The 24,865-nt window shown below is 46.1% G+C and overlaps 1 protein-coding gene across 10 annotated transcripts in view; it reads right to left on the minus strand.

Annotated features, from left to right (window-relative positions):
- LOC146799811 (uncharacterized) overlaps positions 1-24,865 on the minus strand; it is a 373,412-nt gene that overhangs the window by 282,038 nt on the left and 66,509 nt on the right. For 7 of the 10 annotated variants that reach the window (XM_085620685.1, XM_085620690.1, XM_085620686.1 and 4 more), the window contains exons 2-3: positions 17,808-17,934; positions 1,898-2,005 (exon numbers count right to left, since the gene is read on the minus strand). In XM_085620685.1, the coding sequence (XP_085476811.1) occupies positions 1,898-2,005; positions 17,808-17,934 (235 nt within the window). The remainder of the gene's footprint in view (positions 1-1,897; positions 2,006-17,807; positions 17,935-24,865) is intronic. The other 3 variants (XM_085620683.1, XM_085620689.1, XM_085620688.1) reach the window with 2 other exon arrangements.

Genomic DNA, 24,865 nt, shown 5'->3' on the forward strand with positions numbered 1-24,865 from the left:
ACTGGTTGGAGTCACCTGGTATAAAATATCAGAGTGTCATCTGCCCCCGTTCTCGTGGAGGTTAGATTTATCATTCTCATGTTGAGGATTCCAGGGCTCTTATGCAACCACAGCCTCCTCCTCAAGGTACACCCATGACATTTTACTTGCTGGAAGTAGGGCTTCTATCTTCAGCAGCTCTAGTACTCTCTTCTACCTGAGGGGGTGCTTTTATGTCCTTTTTGAGTCAGATCACTTCTTCAATTGTGCCTTTCTTAGCTTGCAAAGTTTTTTAACTCTGATTTTTGACCACTTTCAATTCTCTTCCTGTTCCGGCCTCTATTTAGCGATGGCAAGGAAGTGTCTTCCTCATGACCTCGCAATATCTCTTTCCCTCCTGCAAGGAAATAAGTTGATTTTTCTTCAAATTCCAGGTGAAAAGTAACCAGAAAGGATAATACCATTGGTAAACTATTTTCTGAGCCCAAAGGTGCTCCATGATGAGCTTGATTTCACTCGGTCTCGAAAGGGTGCACCCTCTACACAATTGAAAAACAAAGGTTCATTACCATTGTAATCAACTAGATTGCCATCTCAAGTCTTTCCAATTATTTCTTCATTTTCATCGTAGAAATGGATCCGAGCAATATGATCTGGCAGGGCCTCTTTGCGTTTGCTCATTGCTGCCACTCTGTGTGCGCTATCTTTTCTAACTAGATGGTCCTTCGGGCAATCACTGATGAAGTTCAGCAGTGGCTGCGTATTGGGTCCCTCTGCACCCCTTGGAAAGCCTCTAATTCTTACATTATTCCATCCAGACCTATTTTCTAAGACTTCCTGTTTCAGAGATATCTCTTCGTATCGTTCTTCCCACCTTACCAGTCAAATCTCCGATAGGTGGTGTTCCTCAGTTCGGTCATCAACTCTATTCTCGAAGTCGTCTAATTTTCTGCCCAGCTCTTAAACATTTTTTTAATAGCTTTGAGGTATTCTTTCACACTGACCGTCACCACCTATTTCATTTCCTGCAGGAACTGTTGGAAGAATGCTTGTGATATGGCTGGGATCGACTCGTGTTCTAGGGAACTTCTGTCCATGGCTTGTGCTTAGTTAGTTTTACTAGTGTCTTTAATCTTAAGCATTTCTTTGATCGAGACATCACACCTCAGTTTATTTTTAGCTATTGTGTACAGTATGTTGGTTTCTATTTCTCCCTGGAGTGCTTTGGTAGAAGTGAATAAGAAGTGTCTATTCCAAAGAATTTACAATGAAAAGTCCAACATGAATAGGGGTCCCACTGGCGTTACTGATGATCAACGCTTTTCTTGAAGTTTGTGGTCTTTTCTTGAAGTACATATTGGTGTGTAGACACTGTTAGATCAGTCAGTGCTCCCTATTGGTGTGTGGACACTGTTAGATCAGTCAGTGCTCCCTCCCCATGCATAAGTCACACGTGTTGCTGAACCACTTGCACCCCTTTGGAGCCCAGACAGCTGAGCAGAGCCTTCTCTGCTGTGAGTAAAATAATTGACCTGTGTACGTGTTTGCTGCAGTCTTTAACCAGATTCTTCTCTGGTATGGGTGAGCACATGTGCCATATATTTGCTGTGTGTGGTTCACTGTTGCAGCCTGTAAACAGTGCCTGGTCTTTTGCGGCGAAGCCCTGGGTGGACTTGCATGAGATAATGCACACTGCTGTGATCTCTAACTCTGCCTTTTGTGCTCTTGGTGGGCACAAATACTTGTGTGTCCCTGTGTGAGTTTGCTGTGATTGCTGCTGTTTGTAGTCTGCATGCAGTATGTATGTATCTGCTACAAGTGAGCACGCATGCACTGTGTATTTCTTCTATCTGCCAGTATTGACTGTGCAAACGGTAACCATTACTGTCACATTGCACCTGGAGTGCCCATCACTTACTTGGGGAAGCATTGACACAGTGTCTCTCAGACTCCTGGCTGTTCTTGGTGTACAGCATCTGCTTTTCTTTAGCTTTCAACGAAAACACTGAGGTGACAATAAGAGGCCCTGGTGATGAAAGGAAACATGAATGAATAATTCTACTTTAGGTGCTCATTTGATATTGAGAATAATCTTCTTTATCTAGTGGCATAGGTTTAGTATCAAAAAAGGAACTGGCTTCAATGACAGCAACCTCAGAGGTGTGACGTGAGATATTCCAATATACTTCATTTGGGGCCTGAAGGCTGGAAATTACTCTGCAGCCAACCTCGTATCAGGCTCAGATGTATGTCACTTCTTAAAGTAAAAAAGCCAAACCTATTGTTCTCCCACCCATTTACAGTTCAGGGAACCCCTGATTGACTTAGCCATAACGTTCAAAGAGAAAATGTAGGGCACATCAGGGAATTAGGGGGTTTGTTTGGTTTCTTAGAAGCAACCCCTTGCTTTGGGAGTTTGTGGCTGAGAAAGAAGAAAATGAAGCTGAGCTGCATAACCTGGTGCCTCACCCAGCATTCAAATATTTTAAAGTGCTTCTGCTTCGCCGAAGTAGCCACTTCCAGCAACATGATCAACTCAGACGCAGTGAGCTTCTTTAAGTGTGCTGTGCAGCTCTCAGTTTGATGGGAGGAGGGAGGGGTCTTTGTTGTTGCTGGCAGGCCATGGTTAAAGTTAAAATAGCACCCTTTCCCTTGCCTCGCTAATATCACTTACATACACCCACCAAACGAACAAACTAAGGACAGTAAATAGGCAGACACCTCAGCTTAACTGGCTAAAATGGCATACTGACAGGAACCTTTCACCTCCTCTAAACCCTCACCCAAGCCTGTCCTTCGCTCACTCTACTCACTCAGGAGTTAAAGACAGCTTGGGAACCTTTCACAACCTTTAATCTCCCACCCAAGCCTGCCCTACTCTCACTCTCCTCACTCAAGGAGTTACAGACACCATGGGGAACCTTTCACTGCCTCTAATATCCCACCCAAGCCTGTCCTTCACTCACTCTCCTCACTCAAGGAGTTAAAGACACCATGGGGAACCTTTCACTGCCTCTAATCTCTTGCCCACGTCTGTCCTTCGCTCACTCTACTCACTCAAGGAGTTAAAGACACCTTGGGAACCTTTCACTGCCTCCAATCTCCTGTCCAAGCCTGGCCCTTCACTCACTCTACTCACTCAAGTAGGTAAAGAAAACTTGAGAACCTTTCACTGTCTCTAATCTCTACCCAAGCCTACCCTTCACCCACTCTCCTCACTGAAGGAGTTAAAGACACCTTGGGAGTCTTTCACTGCCTCCAATCTCCTGTCCAAGTGTGCCCTTCGGTCACTCTACTCACTCAAGGAGTTAAAGACACAGTGTGAACCTTTCACCGCCTCAAATCTCTCGCCCAAACCTGCCCTACATTCACTCTCCTCACTCAAGGAGTTAAAGACACCTTGGGAACCTTTCACTGTCTCTAATCTCCACCCAAAGCCTGCCCTTCACTCACTCAAGGAGTTATAGACAACTTGAGAACCTTTCACTGCCTCGAATCTCCAACTCAAGCCTGCTCTTCACTCACTCTCCTCACTCAAGGAGATACAGACACCATGGGGAACCTTTCATTGCCTCCAATCTCCCACCCAAGCCTGTCCTTCACTCAATCTACTCACTCAAGGAGTTAACGACACCCTGGGAACCTTTCACAACCTTTAATTTCCCACCCAAGCCTGTCCTTCCGTCACTCTAGAAATTAAAGACAGTGTGAACCTTTCATTGCACATAATCTCCCGCCCAAACCTGCCCTTCACTCACTGTCCTCATTCAAGGAGTTAAAGACACCTTGTGAACCTTTCACTGCCTCTAATCCCACCCAGGCCTGCCCTTCACTCACTCAAGGAGTTAAAGACACCATGGGAACCTTTCACTGCCTCTAATCTCCAACCCAAGCCTGCCCTTCACTCACTCAAGGAGTTAAAGACACCTTGGTAACCTTTCATTGCCTCTAATCTCCTGCCCAAGTCTGTCCTTCACTCACTCTCCTCACTCAAGGAGTTAAAGACACCTTGGGAACCTTTCACTGCCTCTAATCTCCCACCCAAACCACCCTTCACTCAATCAAGCAGTTAAAGACACCTTGGGAACCTTTCACTGCCCCTAATCTCCACCCCAAGCCTGCCATTCACTCAGTCTCCTCAGTCAAGGAGTTATAGACACCTTGGAGAACCTTTCACTGCCTCTAATCTTCCACCCAAGCCTGCTCTTTACTCACTCTCCTCACTCAATGAGTTAAAGATACTTTGGGAACCTTTTCCCTGCACATAATCTCCCACCCAAACCTGACTTCTGTCACTGTCCTCACTCAAGGAGTTAAAGACACAGTGTGAACCTTTCACTGCCTCTAATCTCCCACCCAAGCCTGCTCCTCACTTACTCTCCTCACATAAGGAGTTAAAGACACCATGGGGAACCTTTCACTGCCTCTAATCTCCACCCCAAGCCTGCCATTCACTCACTCAAGGAGTTACAGACACCTTGGGAACCTTTGACTGCCTCTAATCTCCCACCCAAGCCTGTCCTTTCGTCACTGTCCTCACTCAAGGAGTTACAGACACCATGGGGAACCTTTCACTGCCTCTAATCTCCACCCCAAGCCTACCATTCACTCAGTCTCCTCACTCAAGGAGTTACATATACCATGGGGAACCTTCACTGTCTCTAATCTCTACGCTAAGCCTGCCATTCACTCAGTGTCCTCACTCAAGGAGTTACAGACACTATGGGGAACCTTTCACTGCCTCCAATCTCCCACCCAAGCCTGCTCTTCACACACTCTCCTCACTCAAGGAGTTACAAACACCATGGGGAACCTTTCACTGCCTCTAATGTCCCACCCAAGCCGGTCCTTCAGTCACTGTCCTCACTCAAGGAGTTAAAGACACAGTGTGAACCTTTCACTGCCTCTAATCTCCACCCCAAGCCTGCCCTTCACTCACTCTCCTAACTCAATGAGTTAAAGACACCTTGGGAACCTTTCACTGACTCCAAACTCCCACCCAAACCTGCCCTATACTCACTCTCCTCCCTCAAGGAGTTAAAGACACCTTGCTTTCCTACACTCCCATAACAGAGCGTGAATTTGGTGAAGTTTATTTTAACTCATCTGCACTCACTGTAAAATTCTGCTAGGCAATTTGGATCAGTGATGGGTGCACAAACTCAAATGACTTCCAGACTTTGGTGGCAATGCACCCAGGGACATGTAGTATTTGCGGTGCAGAACTCAGCTAATGGCACCAATGTTGACTGATCATTTTAAGACAGATCCATTCACCATTCAGACAGGCTAGGAAATCATTTAACTTGGTCTCACATGTGTCTGAGCCGGAGTATATTTAAACTTGAAGGTATATCGCCACTTTAATGGCAGAGTCAACTTTAGCACTGAAAGTTAGCTGGACTTTTCATTCGTACAAAACCATTGAAATTCCCCCGTTATAGTTAGTTCAGCTAACTATAACTCGCGCGCCCGCAATGCACTGCTGATGACGTCACATATTACATCACTCATGACATGGTCAGTGACATCACTGATGACATCACTGATGACATCTCAAATGACATCACTGATGACATCACTGATGACATCATCCAGTGAATGTGTGTTTTTCTGAAAATTACATATGTTTTATATATGTATATCTCAAGGTCGATGGAAGAATAAATGGGCATATAAGTGTCTAAATGGATGATTTGTTTTTGAAAAATTGATTGTGTAACTGACTGATTAAGTGTATCTTAGTGAATACATGGCTTAGTGAGTAATATTTAAATATGTAAATATCTGTATCAGTCTCTCACTTTATGTATGAGTGGCTGCATGGGTTGGTAAGTAGCTACATGAGTGTTTATATAGGTTATTAGTTGGTTTCTTGAGTATCAGTATGAGTGTCTGAGTGTCTGCATGGTTCGGTGGGGGGTATTACGTAGTGCATAGGTGCATGAATGAGTGACTCACTGTTTGTATGTGTTGAAGACAGCATGTGTGCAGGACTGTATGGGTGGATGAGTGTGTGCATGGGTGTGTTAGTGAGTGAACGACTGTCTCAATAGTGTCTTTATGAGCAACTACATATGTTTTAAACTAGTATGTGTGACTATTGGTGTATATAAGTGAGTATATGTGAGAGTGAGAGATTGAAAGAGTTCCTGTATGAATAAGTATGTGTTTCTATAAGTGATTGTTGAAAAGACTAAGTATGTGTAAGTTTTTGGAGAAGTAAGTGTAGTGGTATGTGTATAACTGTATATGCAAGTAAATGGATGTTTGATTCTTTATTAGCATGAGTGACTATGTGTGTGAGTAACTATGGATGAGTGGCGTTGTGTAACAGGATGTATAGGTGTATGAGTACATATGATGAGTGAGTACATGTATGAGTGACTATAGGAATGTTGGTGAATGAGTGGATGTGTATGTGGATCTTAGAATTACTGAATAGGTTGTTGTTACTGATATTGGTATGTCCATTGTTTTGAACATTTTAGTTTCTATTTTTGAATGTGTGTATCAAAGGTTATATTAGGGGGAGAGGAGGTCTGCCACTCTATCACAAGGATGATGTCACCAGTGATGTCATCAGTGATGTCATTTGAGATGTCATCAGTGATGTCATCAGTGATGTCACTGACCATGTCATGAGTGATGTAATATGTGACGTCATCAAAAGTGCATTGTGGGTGCGCGAGTTATAGTTAGCTGAACTAACTAGAACGGGGGAATTTCAATGGTTTTGTACGAGTGAAAAGTCCAGCTAACTATAACGCCCCTGAAACCTATGGTTTTTTCAGTGAATTTCTAAGGTTTTTTAAATGCTAATTCCTAACTATAACATGCCTGAAACCTATGGTTTTTTCAGTGAATTTCAAAGGTTTTTTAAATGCTAATTTCTAACTATGCCTACAGAGATAGGACATGTGAAGAAAGAAGAAAAAACGCACAGAAAGAAAAAAAAGAAATGCAGAAAGAAGCAACAGAAGTCCTCAAAGACGAAGAAAAGTGCAGGAAGAAGGATAACGTGCAGAAAGAACAAACAGAAGAGCAGAAAGAAGCCTTGTTGCAAAATCATCCTGTACCCTCAACTTTTTCAGTCGGATACTGGTGGTAACTGAGTCTGACTAACCAGTCCTAGAGCCAGTGCTATGTTAAAAGACACTCAGAATACAGTGAAAACACCTACATACACTAGGGAACACTATGCGTTGGGGTCCCCCTGTGATCAGCATGACCTCCTATGTAAGCCCCTAGTATATAATAGGGCAGGGGATTAAAACTACCTCTTAAAACGCGCCACAGGGCGTGTTTGCACACGTCACCTCAGGCCCCGTCCCCTCCCTTCCCCACTGTGTAAACACGCCCTGTGGCCGTTTTAAGTTGTGAGATTAAGTCCCCTTGAATCCTGAGGATCCCTAGGATCCAACTAGACCACTAGATACCTCCAGTAAGCGCCACAGAGCTGCGTTGCAGAGAGATGTAAAAAGGGGCACGGCCTAGACCACCTCTCTGCAACGCAGCGCAGTGGCGCTTACTGGAAGCACCTGGTGGGCTAGTTGGCCCCCAGGGTCCCTCAGGATTGAAGAGGAATTATTTCCCCAACTTAAAACGCACCACAGGGCTTGTTTGCAAACGTTAACTCAGGACCCGTCCCCTCCCTTCACACACTGTGTAAACACGCCCTGTGGCCGTTTTTAGTTGGGAGATTAAGTCCCCTTGAATCCTGAGTGTCCCTAGGGTCCAACTAGACCACTAGGTACCTCCAGTAAGCGCCACAGAGATGCGTTGCAGAGAGATTTAAAAAGGGGCGTGACCTCAGAACACCTGTCTGCAACGCAGCTCCCTGGCGCATACTGGAGATACCTGTTGGGCTAGTTGGCCCTCAGGGACCCTCAGTATTGAAGGGGAATTAATTCCACAACTCACAACTGGCCAGGGGGCGCGTTTGCAGAGTGCTGCAAGGAGGGGGCATGGACTCCGGCGCGATGCCGGTCTTTTATTTATTTTATTTTTTTAAGAAGGAGGGCTGTGTGGCCCCCCCTTCTTTTTCTAATTTACTGGCCCTGGGGACCCCATCCCCCAGGGCCTACACCCTAATCTTTTTTTTTAAAAAAATTAATTTGGCCATCCCAAGGCCTTAATCGGCCTGGGGTCCCCAACCCCCGGGTCATGGCCTTTTTTTTTTTTTATTCTTCAGGAGGGGAGCTGCGTTGCCCCCCTCCTCAGGCCACTTATGGCCTCGGGGACCCTATCCCCCGGGGCCGGCCTTTGTTTTTTATTATATAAAAAATATATATATTTATAGAAACACCTAGGACATGCTGGACAAACCGTATTTACCTATCACCATGACGATTTGCGTGATATTTATTAAAAGGCGACTATGCATAGAATGAATCCACATGGAATGTATTTACACCGCTAGTGAAGCTCTGACGTGTCTGACGCCCTACCGTGCCTAATCCCGGCGCCCCCGCCGGTGGGTACTCTCCAAGTAGACACCCTTGTTGTTTATTTATACAAACATGGGTAGCTATTGACGGGCACATATAATATACAAGCACACCAAGCCATTCAAACGGTATTCGACAAAAATTCGACCAAACTATGCAAGAAACCCCATCATGGTTAATAAAACACACACCCACCGCCGGATGTGTAATACTTTTTATTTTACTCTCTGGAAAGGAGACAAACCTCACTTGAGAGTCACAGCGTGCTTCTGGCTGAGCCCAATGCTGTGTTACACCCACCAGTGCCCGCCGAGTGCCTCACACCTCTGTGTTGTATTCCACCAGCTAGTGTGTATGCTATGACACTCTCTAGCCCATGTGCACTGTAACACCACCCCGTGAATATGTCATGCCACACTTGCCTTCGCACGGGTTATATTGCCCCATCTAACGTGCCTTCCTCGATGCCTATGATATAATGCACAGCGTTATGCCATACATATTACAATCTGGGATCCATATCTTTGTCACAGTGCATATGCAACGTTACACTCCCCAGCACATATTTTATATTACAACTTTAGAGACTAGTTAGGTTACACAACACTGCCCTGTGCATATTACACTCCAAGGCGCATATCGCATAGCACGCGCTAGTGCCTGTGCTGTCTCGCGCGCTCCAATGAATCTGTCATTGCGCACAATGTATTGCATATTATATTTCACGCCCCGGTTCATCTTATATCACACTATTTGGTGCATAGTTTATACCATATACTATATCTAGTTTTCATTTTCAATCGTGCTCTCAGGACTATGTTCTATATAACACTGCGTCCACCTACCCTTTTCACGGGCATTACATTTTGCGATGGGGGTGGAGGGTCAGGGGGTGTTTCTGCCAAGTGAGCCCGGAGTCACAGTCACAAACGTCCTCTTGTTCCTGAATAAAAGTGAGATTATGCTGCATACTTGTTCATATTTTAAGTAGTTCGCACAGACACACATTTTAAAAACAATAAAGTTCCTAATACCCACCTTCTCTGAACAGTTAGCTTGCTGCCCCATCCACCTCCTCCCTATCCTCTGTTGTCTGAATCCATGGACTAGCCTCCTCCCTCCTGCCATGCATGGTCTGATGTGCTGCCACTGCCCTCCATTTAGCATGATGTACCAGTCCACTCCTCCTGCCCTCCATTGCCCAATTCTATGGCCCATCATTGACCTCCTGCTTAGCCTCTGTGCTTAGCTTGCTGCCCCTATTCTCCTTCCCCCTGCCCTCCGATGTCTTTGTGCATGCCCCTGCTCCATCCTTTTTGCCCACCATGTTCCATGGACCTGCCACTCCTATCTACTCTGAGTGTTCTGTTGAGCTGCCACTCCCCTCCCACCTGCCTAGCATTGTCAGATGACTGTAACCTGTCCCTGCCACCCCCACCCTGCCTGTCCACATGCCATGCCCCTATCCCCTTCCTCCTGTCCTCCATGGTCCATTTTACTGCCACACCCTTCTGCCCTCCCTGGTCTGCTGTGCTGCAACTGCTCCTCTTGCCTGCCCCGCGCGGTCTGTTGTGAGGTCCCTTCCCCTGAACTCTCTTGTCTGTGCCCAGGTCCTGACCCTCCCTTCTATCCTCCATGGTCCTTTGTGCATGCCCCTGCACCTTCCTTCTTCTCCATCATAGCCATTGTGCTGCCACTAACTCTCCTGCTTGCCATGCATGGTCTTCTGTGCTGCCATGGCCCTTCCCACCTTCCCTGAATGGTCAGCTAGCTGCCCCTGACCCCCTCCCACCTTCCCTCCATGGTCTGTGTGTATGCCATCATAGTCTCATTGTTGCTCTCCATGGTGTGTCTTTTTTCTAGTGCCCAACCTGCCTGACCTCCATGGTCACCTTGCTGCTCCTGCCCTGCCCCCTTGCCCCCAGCCCTCTGTTTCCATGTGCAGACCCCTATTCCCTCCCTCCTGGCTTGTCTGTTCCATTGTAATTCCCCTGATCCGTCCCTCCTGCCTTTTATGGTCTGTTATGCTGCAGCTTTCTCTCCTGTCTGTCCATTATGGTCAGATAGCTACCATTGCCTCTTTCCCCTCTGTTCTCTGTTGTCCATGTGCATGGTCCTGTCCCCTCCCTATTGCTTTCTATGGATTGTTGTGCTGCACTCCCGTCCCGCATGCCCTGTGTGGTGTATTGTGCTGCTGCAAACCCTGATGCCCGCCCTGTAGGGTCAGTTTGGTGCACCTCTCCATGTCCCTCCTGTCCTCTGTTATCCGAGTCCATGTCCCTACCCCAATACCTCCTGCCTACCATGATCCAATGTACCATACGTGCGAACATTTTGAACTTGGTAAGAGGGAGATTTTGAAAAAAAACTGGGGTATTGATTTTCCCCTTTGAGTTACATTGAAAAAGAGGAGATTGTAGACAGGAGACAGATCAAATAAAGCCCATTTGAGCTTAAAAACAGTGGACGTTTCCTGGCTGAAACAGGTCTGTTGGCATGTATGGTTGTACTACCACTGCCTCTTCCTTCTGCCCACAATGGTCTATTATATTGCCACAGCCTCTCTTGCCAGTCCTGTATTGTTGGTTTGTTGCCCCTACCCCCCTTTCCACTGCCCTCTATAGTCTGTTGTGCTGCCACTGCCCTTCCTGCCTGCCCAGTGTGGTCAAATTGTTGCATCTGCACTCTCCTACCTGCCTTCAATTTTCAGAGTCCGTGCCCCTGGCCTCTGCCTCTCAACAGTATCCCAATGAACCACTAGATTGCTAACATTCTATATTTATTACAAAAGTGTGGAACGCCTGACGTAATCTTGATGTAATCAAAACTGTAATACCTAGAGTATTTCCTTTAGAAATTACATATGAGAAGGTCTTATTTGCATCAAAATTATGGTTAGTGCTCTAAAAAACTAAAATGAGGACCTATTTTCTGAGTTTTCAAATAGCGACAAAGAACTTTTAAATTATTTGTAATCTTTATGTTTTTTTATCCAGTTGACCACTTGATTAAATGTTGCACCTAGGGGAGAGGATGTGGTGTTACTTCCAGAGCTGCAGACTTTGCAACTGGGGAACCAGGTTGGAGTTTCTGCTTCAGCTCAACATACTGTGATTCTGGTCAAATCACTTAATCTCCCCATGTCTACAACCAAAATGAATTTGATCTTGTGTGATGTAACCAATGCTCATGTAAAGCACTCCAATACCTGACAAGTCTGCACTATATAAAACTGCAAATACACAAAAAATAAGTGTTTTGCACACTTCTGTCATTGGGCTACATGTGGGCTACATCTGGGTGATACTTGTGCTGCATTTGGGCTCTTTTGTCTCTGGTGGCCATCTTGGGAGATTTATTTGTTATGAAGTTTCCTAATTTCCTCATTTACTGCAGTCTCCTCAGTAGGAAATGCTTCCAGTTTTTTACTTTGATTCCATCAAGAAGGTATTCAGATATGTCACACATTTGCCATAAATTCTGAATGTTAGCACTCTAGTAGCTCATTAGATCACTGTAGTAAAGCTACTGTCACCACAGAAGTCTGCTGCTGGTATTAAAAGTGCATGTTTCAGTCTGCATATCAGAATTTTTTAATGAAATAGAAGAGGATTTGAGAAGTCACTCACAATGTGCCCTAATTTTTCTTTCTTCAGCACTAATCATAATTTCTATGGCAAAATGAACCCCCTCATTGTGTTCCTTTTTAAATTAAAGGTTTTAAGTGTTACCAGTTTATTCCAATCAAGATGGCTTCAGGTGTGCCCTACTTTTGTCATAAGTTAGACAGTAAGCGCTCTAGTTGTTCTTAAGAACACTCTGGGACATTCTGTCATTGGGCTATACTTGAGCTACATCTGAGTGATATTTGGGCTACATTTGGGCTCTTTCGTCTCTGGTGGCCATCTTGGGAGATTTATTTGTTATGAAGTTTCCTAATTTCCTCATTTACTGCAGTCTCCTCAGTGAGAATACTTTTAGTTTTTTTTTTATTTTGGTTCCATCAAGAAGGCATTCAGATGTGTCACACATTTGCCATAAATTCTGAATGTTAGCACTCTAGTTGCTCATTAGATCACTGTAGTAAAACTACTGCTCACCAGGGAAGTCTGCTGCTGGTATTCAAAGTGCATGTTTCAGTCTGCATGTCAGAATTTTTTTATGAAATGGAAGAGGATTTGAGAAGTCACTCAAAATGTGCCCTAATTTTTCTTTCTGCAGCACTAATCATACTTTCTATGGCAAAATGAACCCCCTCATTTTGTTCCTTTTTAAATTAAATGTTTTAAGAGTTACCAGTTTATTCCAACCAAGATGGCTTCAGGTGTGCCGTACGTTTGTCATAAGTAGGACTGTTAGCGCTCTAGTTGTTCTTTAGAACACTCTGGGACGCTGCAGTAGAACACAAAGGAATCAACTGACAGTCTCTGCCCTTGTTGGATGTACATGTTTTACTGAGAATGTCAGACTTCATTATCACATGACTGAGAAAGATAATATGAATTTACAGACAATATGCTCTCAGTTTAGCTTATAGATCACCTTCCAAACCTCTGTGCGAAAAGCATGAGAAAATAGTTTTCTCTCAAGCATGATCCATGATATCACAGCAGAAGGCTTTTTCACATGGTAAAATCACCTTAGAACACACCACAATTCCTAAAATGAGTATGGTACCATCAACAAATGATTTATAATGTAACTAGAGTCTTAAAACCTTCTATTAACTGCAATGCTTTTTAATGAGGTGCTATCATGTATATTGGTCCCAAGATGGCTGCCAACACTTCTTGGATGAAGTGCTGACAGCCAATCAGATCTCACGATGAGATGTGTGGTTAGGCTCCGCACAGAAATATATGTGATTTTACTTTTGATTTTCTCAGGAACTACTGAACAGATTGACACCATTTAAGCAAAAGGCACATGCCTGACCTGAGGACTACCTCTTTGCCAAATTTCAAGTAATTCTGTTCAGCCGTTCGGGCTGTACCTTCGACTAAAGGTCCTATGGGAAAATGCATGGGGAAAACGCGTTTTGGGACCCCCCTTTTTTCTCAGACCCCGCTTGACGAATCACCCCGAGACTTTCAGGGTAGGAGCTGAGCGGAGCGCCCCATTAGTTTTGAAAATTTCACGAAGATAAGTCAACCAGCGCCAAAGTTATTCAAAATAGAATTTTCAGATTTCCTATGGGAACTCGGTCCTAACTGTAACTATCTACTGGCGACCGCCAGTAGATATATATATATATATATATATATAATTATCACAGAATCCTTAATTTCCTCCCCAAGAGATGTTCCCCTTTTAGCCACATTCTTTGATTAACCAAATGGCAGCAATTCCGCCGAATCTCTGAAGCCTCTTTGAGCTTCTGGTTAATTCATGGATATTAACAGCGATTACTTCACTCAAGCAAAATGCAAATATGACATAAGTTTCTGTGTCAACATGCCAACACATACATAAATGTTTGTTTTATCTTACTTCTAGTATATATAAGCACTCGCACGGCACCCCTTACTGGGAGTGAGCAAGAGGCCAAAGGCCTTCATACCCCAAAGTTAAAATGTAAACGTTGCTCGAAACAATATCAATAAAACACAAATATTAAGGTCTCATCCCTATTGCAATTTTTTAAATCAAGGAACATGCGTAAGGGATTGAAAAAGCCCGCTCTTGGACTGATTATTGAGGGAATGCAGGATGTTCCACACCCGCAAACATTAATGAAATACAGGCCCATATATCCTTTCTAGATACTAAAGGCAAGCACCGATCCACAATGGATGTGCATGTTTCACAGACACAACTGACTGAATAACACATTAATAACAACATCTCCATCTAAGGTACACAGGATAGAGAGTGCAGTCACCTCAATCTTGCATCCAATTAAACAGAGAAGGTATTTGTCTGGAGTAGCTCCTGTTCTTCTGCTTCCACTGGGTTTGGTCTTTTAGATGCTTTTTAAATATCATTCAGTGTTGCTTAATTCAGCTGTGCTGTGGCTTCACACCATGGTATGACTGAGGTTAGGTCTAGGAATCTCCGCAACTGCTTCGCAGCTCCTTCCTGATAAATGCTCAAAATAACTCATACGGACCAGACACAAGCTGGCTCCAGATACATACATTAATATACCATCAACCGTATGCAGAGGAGGCTTTGGATGTACAAGTCATAATATATCACCTCATCTGACTTGACACTATCACATTGCATTGGATACTTATTGTAATATTTGGGACCCGATTCACACAATAATATTGCAAACATACCCGTATGCACACACAGATATGGCCGATGACCCTTCTGTACAAATGTAAACATTTGTAAAAACATTGTCCCTTTCCCCAAAAAGTACGTTCATAGTATTCTGTGCCATACCAATATGGCGAGCCATCCTCATGTGCCAATGCAAATTATATTGACTTGAATAGTCCCGAATTTTCTAATGTAAATATACAGCCCATAAATTTGCATTAAGAAATCCTCACACCACATATACACTCGGCATTATTGAAATGAATAGCATAATCTGCAGCATATTCTGGGCAATATTCTGAAAGGGAATTAGTGGAGGAGAGAGACCATTAGCAAACATTTTAGAAAGCAATCACCCGGCTCTCGTAAATACTCTCAGGCCACTGTCCTCTCCTCCCTGTGCCTCCCTACAAGAAGTAGCCAGATGGGAAGGTGACTGAAGAAAACGTCAACGTCACTAAAAGGAGGCGAACATGGTGGTAAATGTGGTGGTGGAGCACTGTGCGGACCTCCAAGGTCTACCTGAGTAATCCAACACCTCAGTGAAGCAGAACATCAAGCCTGTTAGCAGGAAGCCACTAACAGGGCCAATGCCAGAGAGTTCCTTGCAGTGTACGGGCAACCATTTGGAGACTTCCTCAACAACACATGGGAGCAAAACAGACTACAGAAGGGCCAGAACATGCTCCCGGAGTATGCAGTGAAGTTGTAATTGAACATCTAGCATTGGTAACCAGGAGAACATGAGGCCTGCAGCTATTACAGGCCCCCTCCAAAAAGCTTCCAATCACAACTTCAGAATCCAGTCATGTCCCTATTACATCTGCTGTCCAAGCATGTTGAAGGCTGCAGGAATCTCTCATCCCAATCGAAACTCTGAACAAGCACGGCATAGCCAGAGATTGCCTAGTCGACAGATGTCCACCCAGTCTAAATACCATTTTTATGCATAACCTTAACACACGACTCCCTGCCCCAACACTAACACATGACTCCCTGCCCCAACACTAACACATGACTCCCTGCCCCAGCCTTAACACATGCCTCCCTGTCAAGAGCCTTAACACATGCCTCCCTGTCAAGAACCTCAACACATGCCTCCCTGTCAAGAACCTCAACATATGCCTCCCTGTCAAGAACCTCAACACATGCCTCCCTGTCAAGAACCTCAACACATGCCTCCCTGTCAAGAACCTCAACACATGCCTCCCTGTCAAGAACCTCAACACATGCCTCCCTGCCCCAATATTAACACATGCCTCCCTACCTCAACCTTAACACACGCTTCCCTACCCAAAGATTAACACATGCCTCCCTAAACCCGACATTAACACATGCCTCTGTGCCCCAAGATTACCACATGACTCCCTCCCCAACCTTAACACATGCCTCCCTGTCAAGAACCTGAACACATGCCTCCCTGTCAAGAACCATAACACATGCCTCCCTGTCAAGAACCTTAACACATGCTTCCCTGTCAAGAACCTTAACACATGCTTCCCTGTCAAGAACCTGAACACATGCCTCCCTGTCAAGAACCTTAACACATGCCTCCCTGTCAAGAACCTCAACACATGCCTCCCTGTCAAGAACCTCAACACATGCCTCCCTGTCAAGAACCTCAACACATGCCTCCCTGTCAAGAACCTCAACACATGCCTCCGTGTCCCAACCTTAACATATGCCTCCTTGCCCTGCACATATCATACAGGATTAAACTTGCCCAACACCAATGTAGATAATATATATCGAACGGCTCTCTTTATAAAACGGACTTACTAATGTGTTGTGTCTGCATATGGCACTATGAACAATTGTGATGTGTGTTGCGAGGTGCGCACAATGTCAGAATATACCTCAACATTTACAAATACTACATGAAAACTCACAACAGGAATTTTCATTCATCATACGCACAAGGATCACTGAAATGAAAATGTGCATTTATGTGTTTTGTATACTGAAGCAGAGGTGGGAAGGTGTGGATTAAATGTACAAAGTGGAAATTTGGTGGGAGGAGTATAACAGTATACACACGTGTAAAGTTGAGAATCTAACAGAAACCCTGCGTGGGAAGGATATACAATTTTGAGGGGGAACTGAAACATAAAATATATATATTTTTTTTTAAACAGTCCGTATTCCAAATAAAACATCATTCAGCAAACACTAAAATGTCCAAGGGGGGAGGGGGGGGGGGGAGGATGATGTGATAAGCAGTAGGCTCAACCTCAACACATCTGCCCAGAAATAAACCTGCCTCACTGTCCAGCTGTAGAATTTACCTTGGATTAAGGGAGCACGACTGGATATGTTGGCTGGCAGAGCTCACATGCTTAGCCTTTCACTGAAACTGCAAAACTGATAAAACAATACTTGCAAATTAAGTGTTTAATGCGCCCTATCTCTGGGGAACAATATATGATTGTAGAAGCAACCCTGTTGTTCACAGTTTGTAGGAATACAAGACCTGGCAAACTGGTGCACCTAATGTACTAAAGGTATACATTTATGTTCAATGATACAACTAACTCGTCATAGTACTCTTTTTTTAACAGAACTGAATGTCAGATCCCTATTTTGACAAATTCATTTCGGATTATTTCTTATCTCTTTTAACGTGCCAAAGTGACAGTCACTGCTAAGTCGATCATTCTAAATCTTGAGGGTTTTGTCAGGCACAACATTGTTTAGGAAGAAATAACTCCAGGGTACAGCATAACGAGCATAACAGTGGGGGATTTGTTTTCTCGATTCTGAGTGTATTAGGTCAGAATGTTAGCAGTAGTGGTCTTAATGACCACTATTTAAGCACAATAGAGTCCTTTCCAACAGTTTTCCACTTGCAAAATTCTTCTAGATTTTATGTGGAGCAATTTGTGCTGGGAAACCTCTACAATTTTTCAAAAAAAAGATTTCTCTTTTCTGTCTGCCGTTCAGGCACTCCCAATCCATCTGAACGTATTCCTATCACTTCAACTTGGAAAATAAATACTTTTAGAGTTTTGCAATTATCTTCAAAGCACACTAATCCTCAAAATTCCACAATAGAGGCAGCATTTCACCAATGGTACAATCTCACGATAATGATCAACAGTGTAACATTACCCAATGAGATCAGGGCTTGGTGAATTTCTTTCATCAGGTTCCCACACAATTTCTTCTGCCATTCCTGTAAAAGGGTCCACTCCTCTTCAGAAAAACAGGAAGATGCATCTTGGAAGGAGACCTGTGTCTTAAACAGAAAATATTCCATGGCTTACTTGGCAAATGCATTCAGTGATGTACAGAACATGTCACAGAGAACATGCATTCATTTGGAAAACACCTGTAGGTCATCATTACCATTCTGCCCAAAAGCGTCTACTTCCCTTTCCCTAAAACAGCCACAAGCAGAGATTGAGTACTCAGAAGTCTAATCCGTAAAGCAAAAATGGGCAAAGAGTTCATTATTGCGGGAGGAACAGTCTTAATAAATTTGAATCAGGAGGTGCCCACATTTTGCATGATCCCTAATTTATTGGGTTACTGGTAGCACTGCCCAAAATAATTTTCCCCACTGGATGAATTAATACATTTTGCAACCAGAATTCTCTATCGCCTTTCTGGACATACCCCTCAGTCACAATGTCATCACCAGGTTGGATGGCTATCTTCCAACAAGCATTGGCATAGCCAAAAGGTCTCGCTTTTGTGACCTTATAAGTGTTTAGTTATCCACCACAATATACTTGGTGCAACAACATCAACTGTTGCATAGCTAAACACTTATAAGGTCCCAAAAGCTAGACCTATTGGCTATGCCAATGCTTGTCTTTTTTCGTCTAAACACCGTTCCCAGTGGCATAGAGGAGGGTAAGTTATGTGTTGTCATCTTCAGTTACACTTTAGCTTAAAAAAAGAGGTCAGGCAGGTGAGGCCCAATGGGCTCTGGAATCCTGCACATACTTTTCTGCCAGTGTGTGCCACCTTACCCGCAGAACCACGGAAAGATAGCAACTACAGGCTTTCTCTCTGCACAGATCTGCAGAGTGACTTTTACTGCAGAGAGGAGTTTTCTTGTAACACTGCCAATACTTAATTAAAACCGCTGACATCATGGTGTTATAATTAACCGTGGCATTAATTAAGCTGGAATAAGGATTTTTTTTTTTAATAAGAGCTGCTCCTACTCCATAAGAGTGCAGGCTGAAAAATATATTTTTTTGAGTGATTTCTTTTTTTTTTTTGCTAACACGCATCCTGGATTTATTTCGGGATCGTTAACATGCACAAAGTTTTCAGTGTTGCCTTTTTAAGGAGAGAGGACAGACTGAGGGAAATTTGAGTTTTTCCCACAAAAAAGTGCTCATCGGCTCCTCGCATTCTGATGGCTAATTATGCATCGGAGAGCATCGACAGCTGCATTCATCATCATAAAATGTAATAATTAATGACATTCCAACTAAGAAAAATATGCAAATGAGGACTCATTAGCATTTTCATATTCAGCTTCGATAATGCTTTTGCTGACAAGGTTGTAATTAATGAGAATTTGTGTCGCAGTCAGGAGATTGTATCGGCTTCATTCCGCGCACAATTCACAAATGCTTGCATTATGGAAAATCGGCAGCTCTGCCAACTTTTCAGGGGGAAGCAGGCCCTCTAAAAGCACCAGATGTATATTAATGAAAGGGAGTTGTTTAACTCCTACAAAATCCTACCTGTTAAGTGTGTGTAGTGAACATGACAAATGGCACCGAGGAGTTCATGGACGTTCGAGGTAGAGTGGTTCACCATCGTCGTGTGTGTCAGTATTAAATATTTTTATTAGTTAGTTTGCAGCACCCTCTCCAGTGATACCAAATGCTGTTTTCACTTAATCATATAACAATGATAATCACTGGGACACACCGATTGCTGCATTGAGATGTTATTGGATGGTATAAGGGCTCCTTGATCTATTTCCCATATCTGCTGTGACAGTTCCAGATCCAGACTACCATGTCATCTAACAGCATGGCTTTTCATTAAGGAACTTGCTTCTGCCATCACGTGACCAAGCTGGAGTTTTTCTGCCGCTATAAGCCAGTGGGAAGGAGCCTCGCATCGCTCCTGCCCTATCAACTTGCAGCAGAATGTGAAGCCACTGTAGCCAATGGAGTAAGGGGAGAAACCGACACTGATAGCTGCAAAGCGCATCACCACTGGCATCCCCCACACCCCTTCTAGCAGTTATGTGCGGGCGCGCAAAAATGAAATTAAAAAAAAACGCGAGTGGTGCGCGCGCGCGTGGCAATAGTGAAAGTGATCACGCGGTAAGGGTGCCGCGAGCGAAGATGGCGCCTCAGGCACTGAAAGCTGGCGGCTGCGCGCGAAACCGCAAGCCCTAGGCCAGCAAAAGGGTGTGGTAGCACTTTGAAAACCCCACTGACTAAATGTCTCGCAGAGCAGCGCATGCGCTGGCTCAGCGAAACCTAAAAACAGGACTTTGTTGGAATTACTCGTCTGAGGCTCTGATTACGAGTTTAGATGTGATTTATCATACCTGATAAATAAAGATACTATGGGGTACGTTATTTATCAGATGTGATATATAACACCTGTTGGACCTGTCAGCCCTAGGGTGGTCTCCCCTTCTATTTTTGTATCGTGCCTCATTTTTTTCCACCCTCATTTTTGTGTTGGACTAGGTCTCCGGGCGCCTTTTCATTGCCAATCAGTGTTAAGGTGCAGGTGCTCCCTTCTCCCAAGATGGCTGCCACAGACCTCTGCTACTGCAGGGTGGTCGTTTTTCATAGTAGCACCCTAGCTGCCAGGAGCTGGCTGGGACCCACAACAATGTTGCGACACCAGCCCGCCTTTTTGTCCCATAGGTAGAGTGGGGAAGCTCCTGGAAGATGCTGGAACCTTCTAGAAGGGAGGTGGGGTTTTACTTTTGCCGCCTTGGCTAGAGGTCACCTGACCTAGGGCTACTTAAGAGTGGGAGGGAAACTTTTGTAGTGAGTTGGCCATTGGGGTGAAGCAGAGCTGGAAGAATCCACCAGGAGTGTAGGCGGTGGGCCTAGCCAGGGACTTATGCCTCTGAGAGTGACAGGATTTAGGTACTGCCTCTTAAGTGAGTGAGGTGCCCTGTGAATCCCACTGATCTTGCCCAGTAGTAGGAGGACCCAGAGACTCTCTGCCAGTCTGACTAGGAAGGATCTAGTCGCCCTCTCCATTCCTACCCCCGTAACAGAATCCCTTAAGGGCGCCAGATACATCTGCGCCACAAGACTTCATCTGACAACTGAGACGTGAAACCTAACTGCAAGAACTGAGACTGCATGACAAGAGCGAGCTGTAAGCCTTGAATGCCAGAGCTGAGACTGCATGTCCAAGCTAACCTAGTGAACTATTTACTAAATCGATTGTCAAGCCACCGGGGATCGACCAGGTACTAGCGCTGTGACCCCCGCGCTTCCTGCCCTGGTCTGGGACCCCCGGCAGCGTGCTCCGCTGAGCACTATATCCCCATCCTTAATTTGAGCCCCCCCCCCTGCGACGACGAAGCCAGCGCACTCACCGCCGCGGCCTGGAGGCCTGGAGAGGTGCCCTGCTGTGTCGCGAGGCCCAGGAGAAGCCCGGGGCCCCGCCGCTGCCGTCGCAGCCGTGTGAGGAAGAGCGCAAGGTCGGGGACGAGTTCCCCCATCGTCGTGAGGACGGACGCCTGCTGACGCTGAGACGGAGGTAAGCCCGGAGGCCGAGATCCCCCCTGGTGCGCCCCCTGCTGGTCTGGGAACCACACCGCACTTGGCCCGGGTTGTCCCCTCCGTGGGAGTCCCCTCCCCTGCCTGCGCGACGGAGAGACCCCGCCGAGGGATCCTGTCCGTGTCCCCCCCTTCCACGATACTGAGCGCGGTGCTCTGTGAACTGCACCGGAGCATAGGGACTTGCTCCTCGAGTCCGGGAACACTCCCCGCTGGAAGCCTTCCCAAGTACTGACTGACATTACCCTCGCGTGGCGGTTCACGCCACCGACTCCGCTTCCACGTCCTGAGAGACCGGGACCACGAGTAGCGTGTTATGTTATATGCTCTGCTCGAAAGTATTTGCATGTCAATGGTCGCGAGTAGCGCGTTACGTTATATGCTCTGCTTGAAAGTACTTACATGCTAAGGATCACGAGTAGCGTGGTATGTTATATGCTCTGCTCGAAAGTATTTATATGCCAACGATCACGGGTAGCGTGTTATGTTATATGCTCTGCTCGAAAGTATTTGCATGCTAATGATCGCGAGTAGCGCGTGGTGTTATATGCCCGGCTCGAAAGTATTTACATGCCCAGGGTTACGAGCGGCGCATTGTGTTATATGCTCTGCTCAGAAGTAGATACAGGCAACTGATTAAGAATCACGCGTTGTGTTATATGCCCTGCTCAAATGTATTCACAGGTAAATGATTGCGCGTAGCGCTTGGTTTTATATGCTTTGCTTCACAGGATTAGGGGCCATCGATTACGAGGAGCGCTCAGTTCTACAGGCTCCATGTTAATGTACCCGATGTCACCCATTACGAGTATCGTGCTGTGTTAGACGGCCTGTTCAGGGAAAGGCCTCGCTTAGCGCGCACAGCGCTATAATCACCCGCACTTAGCCAACTGCCGTGGGTATCTGAATGAGGTTAGGCACTGCATAAATATCGCCAAGATTGCTGTATTTACTGATGGATGGTATTATGATGCATGTATCGCCTTGTTACTTCCTGAACTGCAACTGACCAGCTATACTTCGATAAACTTGAAGTATTTGCATAATTTCACCGGTGTGGCGTCACTTATTGTGTGTGTCCCTAGTCCATGAGAAGCGTGTGGTGTATGGTTGCTTAACACATAGCCCTCTGGTTGCCCGACCGGCTCGCGCCACGTTACCGCCCTTAGGGCCTGGTGACCCCAGGTTCCTACATTGTTGGCCAGCGGTGGGATCCTTGGGACCTGTGACCATACAGCACCCTTCCGTGAGGCGAAGGGCGCCACAATTAAATGCCTATCCTACATTTTTTTTGTTCCAGAGCTCAGAAACCATTGTTTGCTGAATTATTGGTTCCACTGTCCAGGTAGAGAGTGCAAGAAGCCTGGTTAGCTATTGACTGTTGCCTACACCCTAGGAATTTTCTCCTTAGTGTCTAGGTCCCCACCTGCCAGAATGGAATCCCGGCTAGCGGACCTCGAGGGGTACACCGTGAGGCAACTGAGGGAGTTCGCGCAGGAGATGGGGGTGCCTGGGATGCGGAAGGCCAAAGGGCCGGAACTCCGTACCGCCATTAGGGCATAGGTAGAAGCCCACCCAGAAGGGAGAGGGGATGAGGGACAGGAGGCGCCAGATGCACCTCAGGAGGAGAGCGCCCAGGAAGTCCTAGACATCGTAAACATAGAGGAGTCTGAAAATGTGCCCCCAGAGAGACGTTCTGGGGCCAGTAGTAGGACAGGGTCTAGTAGGAGCGCGTCTCCAAAGGAGTATGAGGACAGAAGGGAAGAGAGGCAATTAAGATGGGAACTAGCCAAGTTGGAGCAGGAAAGAGAAAGGGAAAGGGAGAATAAGAAATGGGCAATGGAGGAGAAGAAGCTGGCGCACGAGCTTCAGTTAAAAGAGCTGGAGCTACGCGCCTTCCAATTGAACGCGTCTAACAAAGACAATGGTGGCAGCATACCCAGGGAACCTCAAGAACCAAAATTCTACCTACCCAAAGAAGTCATAGCCAATTATACATTAGGGGATGACATCATGAAGTGGTTGGAGGCATACGAGGTAGCCTTAACGGCCCATGGGGTACCCGAGAGTAACTGGGGAGGTGGTCTCTACCGGTATATACCTCCCACTGTTAGGGACACCCTGTTATATTTGGCCAAGGCGGATCAGGTTAGGTACGCCCCCATGAAAGAGGCCTTGTTAAAGAAGTTTGGCCTGAACCCCGAGAAGTATAGGCAGAAGTTTCGTGGCAGCCATAAGCTGTCCACCCAGACATGGGTAGATTTTTTTGATTATGCGAGGAAGGCACTAGATGGTTGGGTGCGTGGCAGCGAGGTGCAGGACTACCTAGGGTTGTACGATCTTTTTTTAAGGGAGCACCTCTTGGATAAGAGCTTTCCGGAGCTGCGCCAACATCTGGTGGACCGCAAGCTGAAGGATCCTCGAGAGCTTGCGGAGGAGGCAGATATTTGGGTGAGCACCCGGGTGTCTCACAAGGGCCCCGGGGGAGATGGCGTTTCCCCCAGAAGAAAGAGGGGGGAGATAAAAAGGTGGAGTTCTCGAAAGGTCCCCAAAATAAGTTTGGGAAGGGAGTAGGAACCCCACCCCCGTCCAATTCCACAAGACCCACTTACCCTGACAGGAGTCAGCAGCCAAGGATTGTGCGGTGCTACGAGTGTGGGGAGATTGGACACTACAGAGGAGATCCCAAGTGTCGCAAGCGACCACCAGCCCCATTGGGCGGGAAAAGTCCCGGGGTGAGTAGTATAGCGCTTGGGGTGGAGCTGCCCTTAGATAGGGAAGGGGAGTGGACAGGCCTGACGCTGGTTTCACTCGGGGATAGAGAAGTGGTCCCCGTAGTGTCCCTGCCCCCGAACACTGCTAAATATCAGCAGAGGGTGAGAATTAATGGGGAGGAGGTGGAAGCTCTGAGAGACACAGGGGCCAGCATGACCACTGTCGTGCGGTGGCTGGTGTCCCCAGACCAAGTAGTCCCCGAGGAGTTCCATCCGGCCGTATTGGCTGACGGCAGTTTGAGTCACTATCCAGTGGCTCGTGTTCCATTCGAGTGGAGAGGAGTCAAAGGCCTACTGCGAGTTGCTGTGAGCCCTGCCTTGCCTGTGGGGTGTTTGCTAGGGAACGACCTGGAGCACACCAAATGGAAGGACGTCGAGTTTCACGCTCACACTGAGATGCTGGGATTACCAGGGTGGACTTGCGTAAGCACGCGGTCCATGGCTGCCCGGCATGGAACTCACCCGGAGTTGGAGCCTGGAATCATGGCCCAACCCAAACCCAAACGTGGGAAGAAGAAGGTGGTAGAGGACATGCCCCGTGAGTCGGATGGGGAGGCCGCAGAGGTGCCCCCGGAGTCCGCGGAGGTAGATGTCGTTCCTGTGGAGGACTTGCCGACCCTTGCTGACTGGCAAGTGGAAGGAGGGCCTACCCGGGAGGAATTTT

The sequence above is a fragment of the Triturus cristatus genome, chromosome 8 (assembly GCF_964204655.1).
Source record: "Triturus cristatus chromosome 8, aTriCri1.1, whole genome shotgun sequence".
NCBI lineage: Eukaryota > Metazoa > Chordata > Amphibia > Caudata > Salamandridae > Triturus > Triturus cristatus.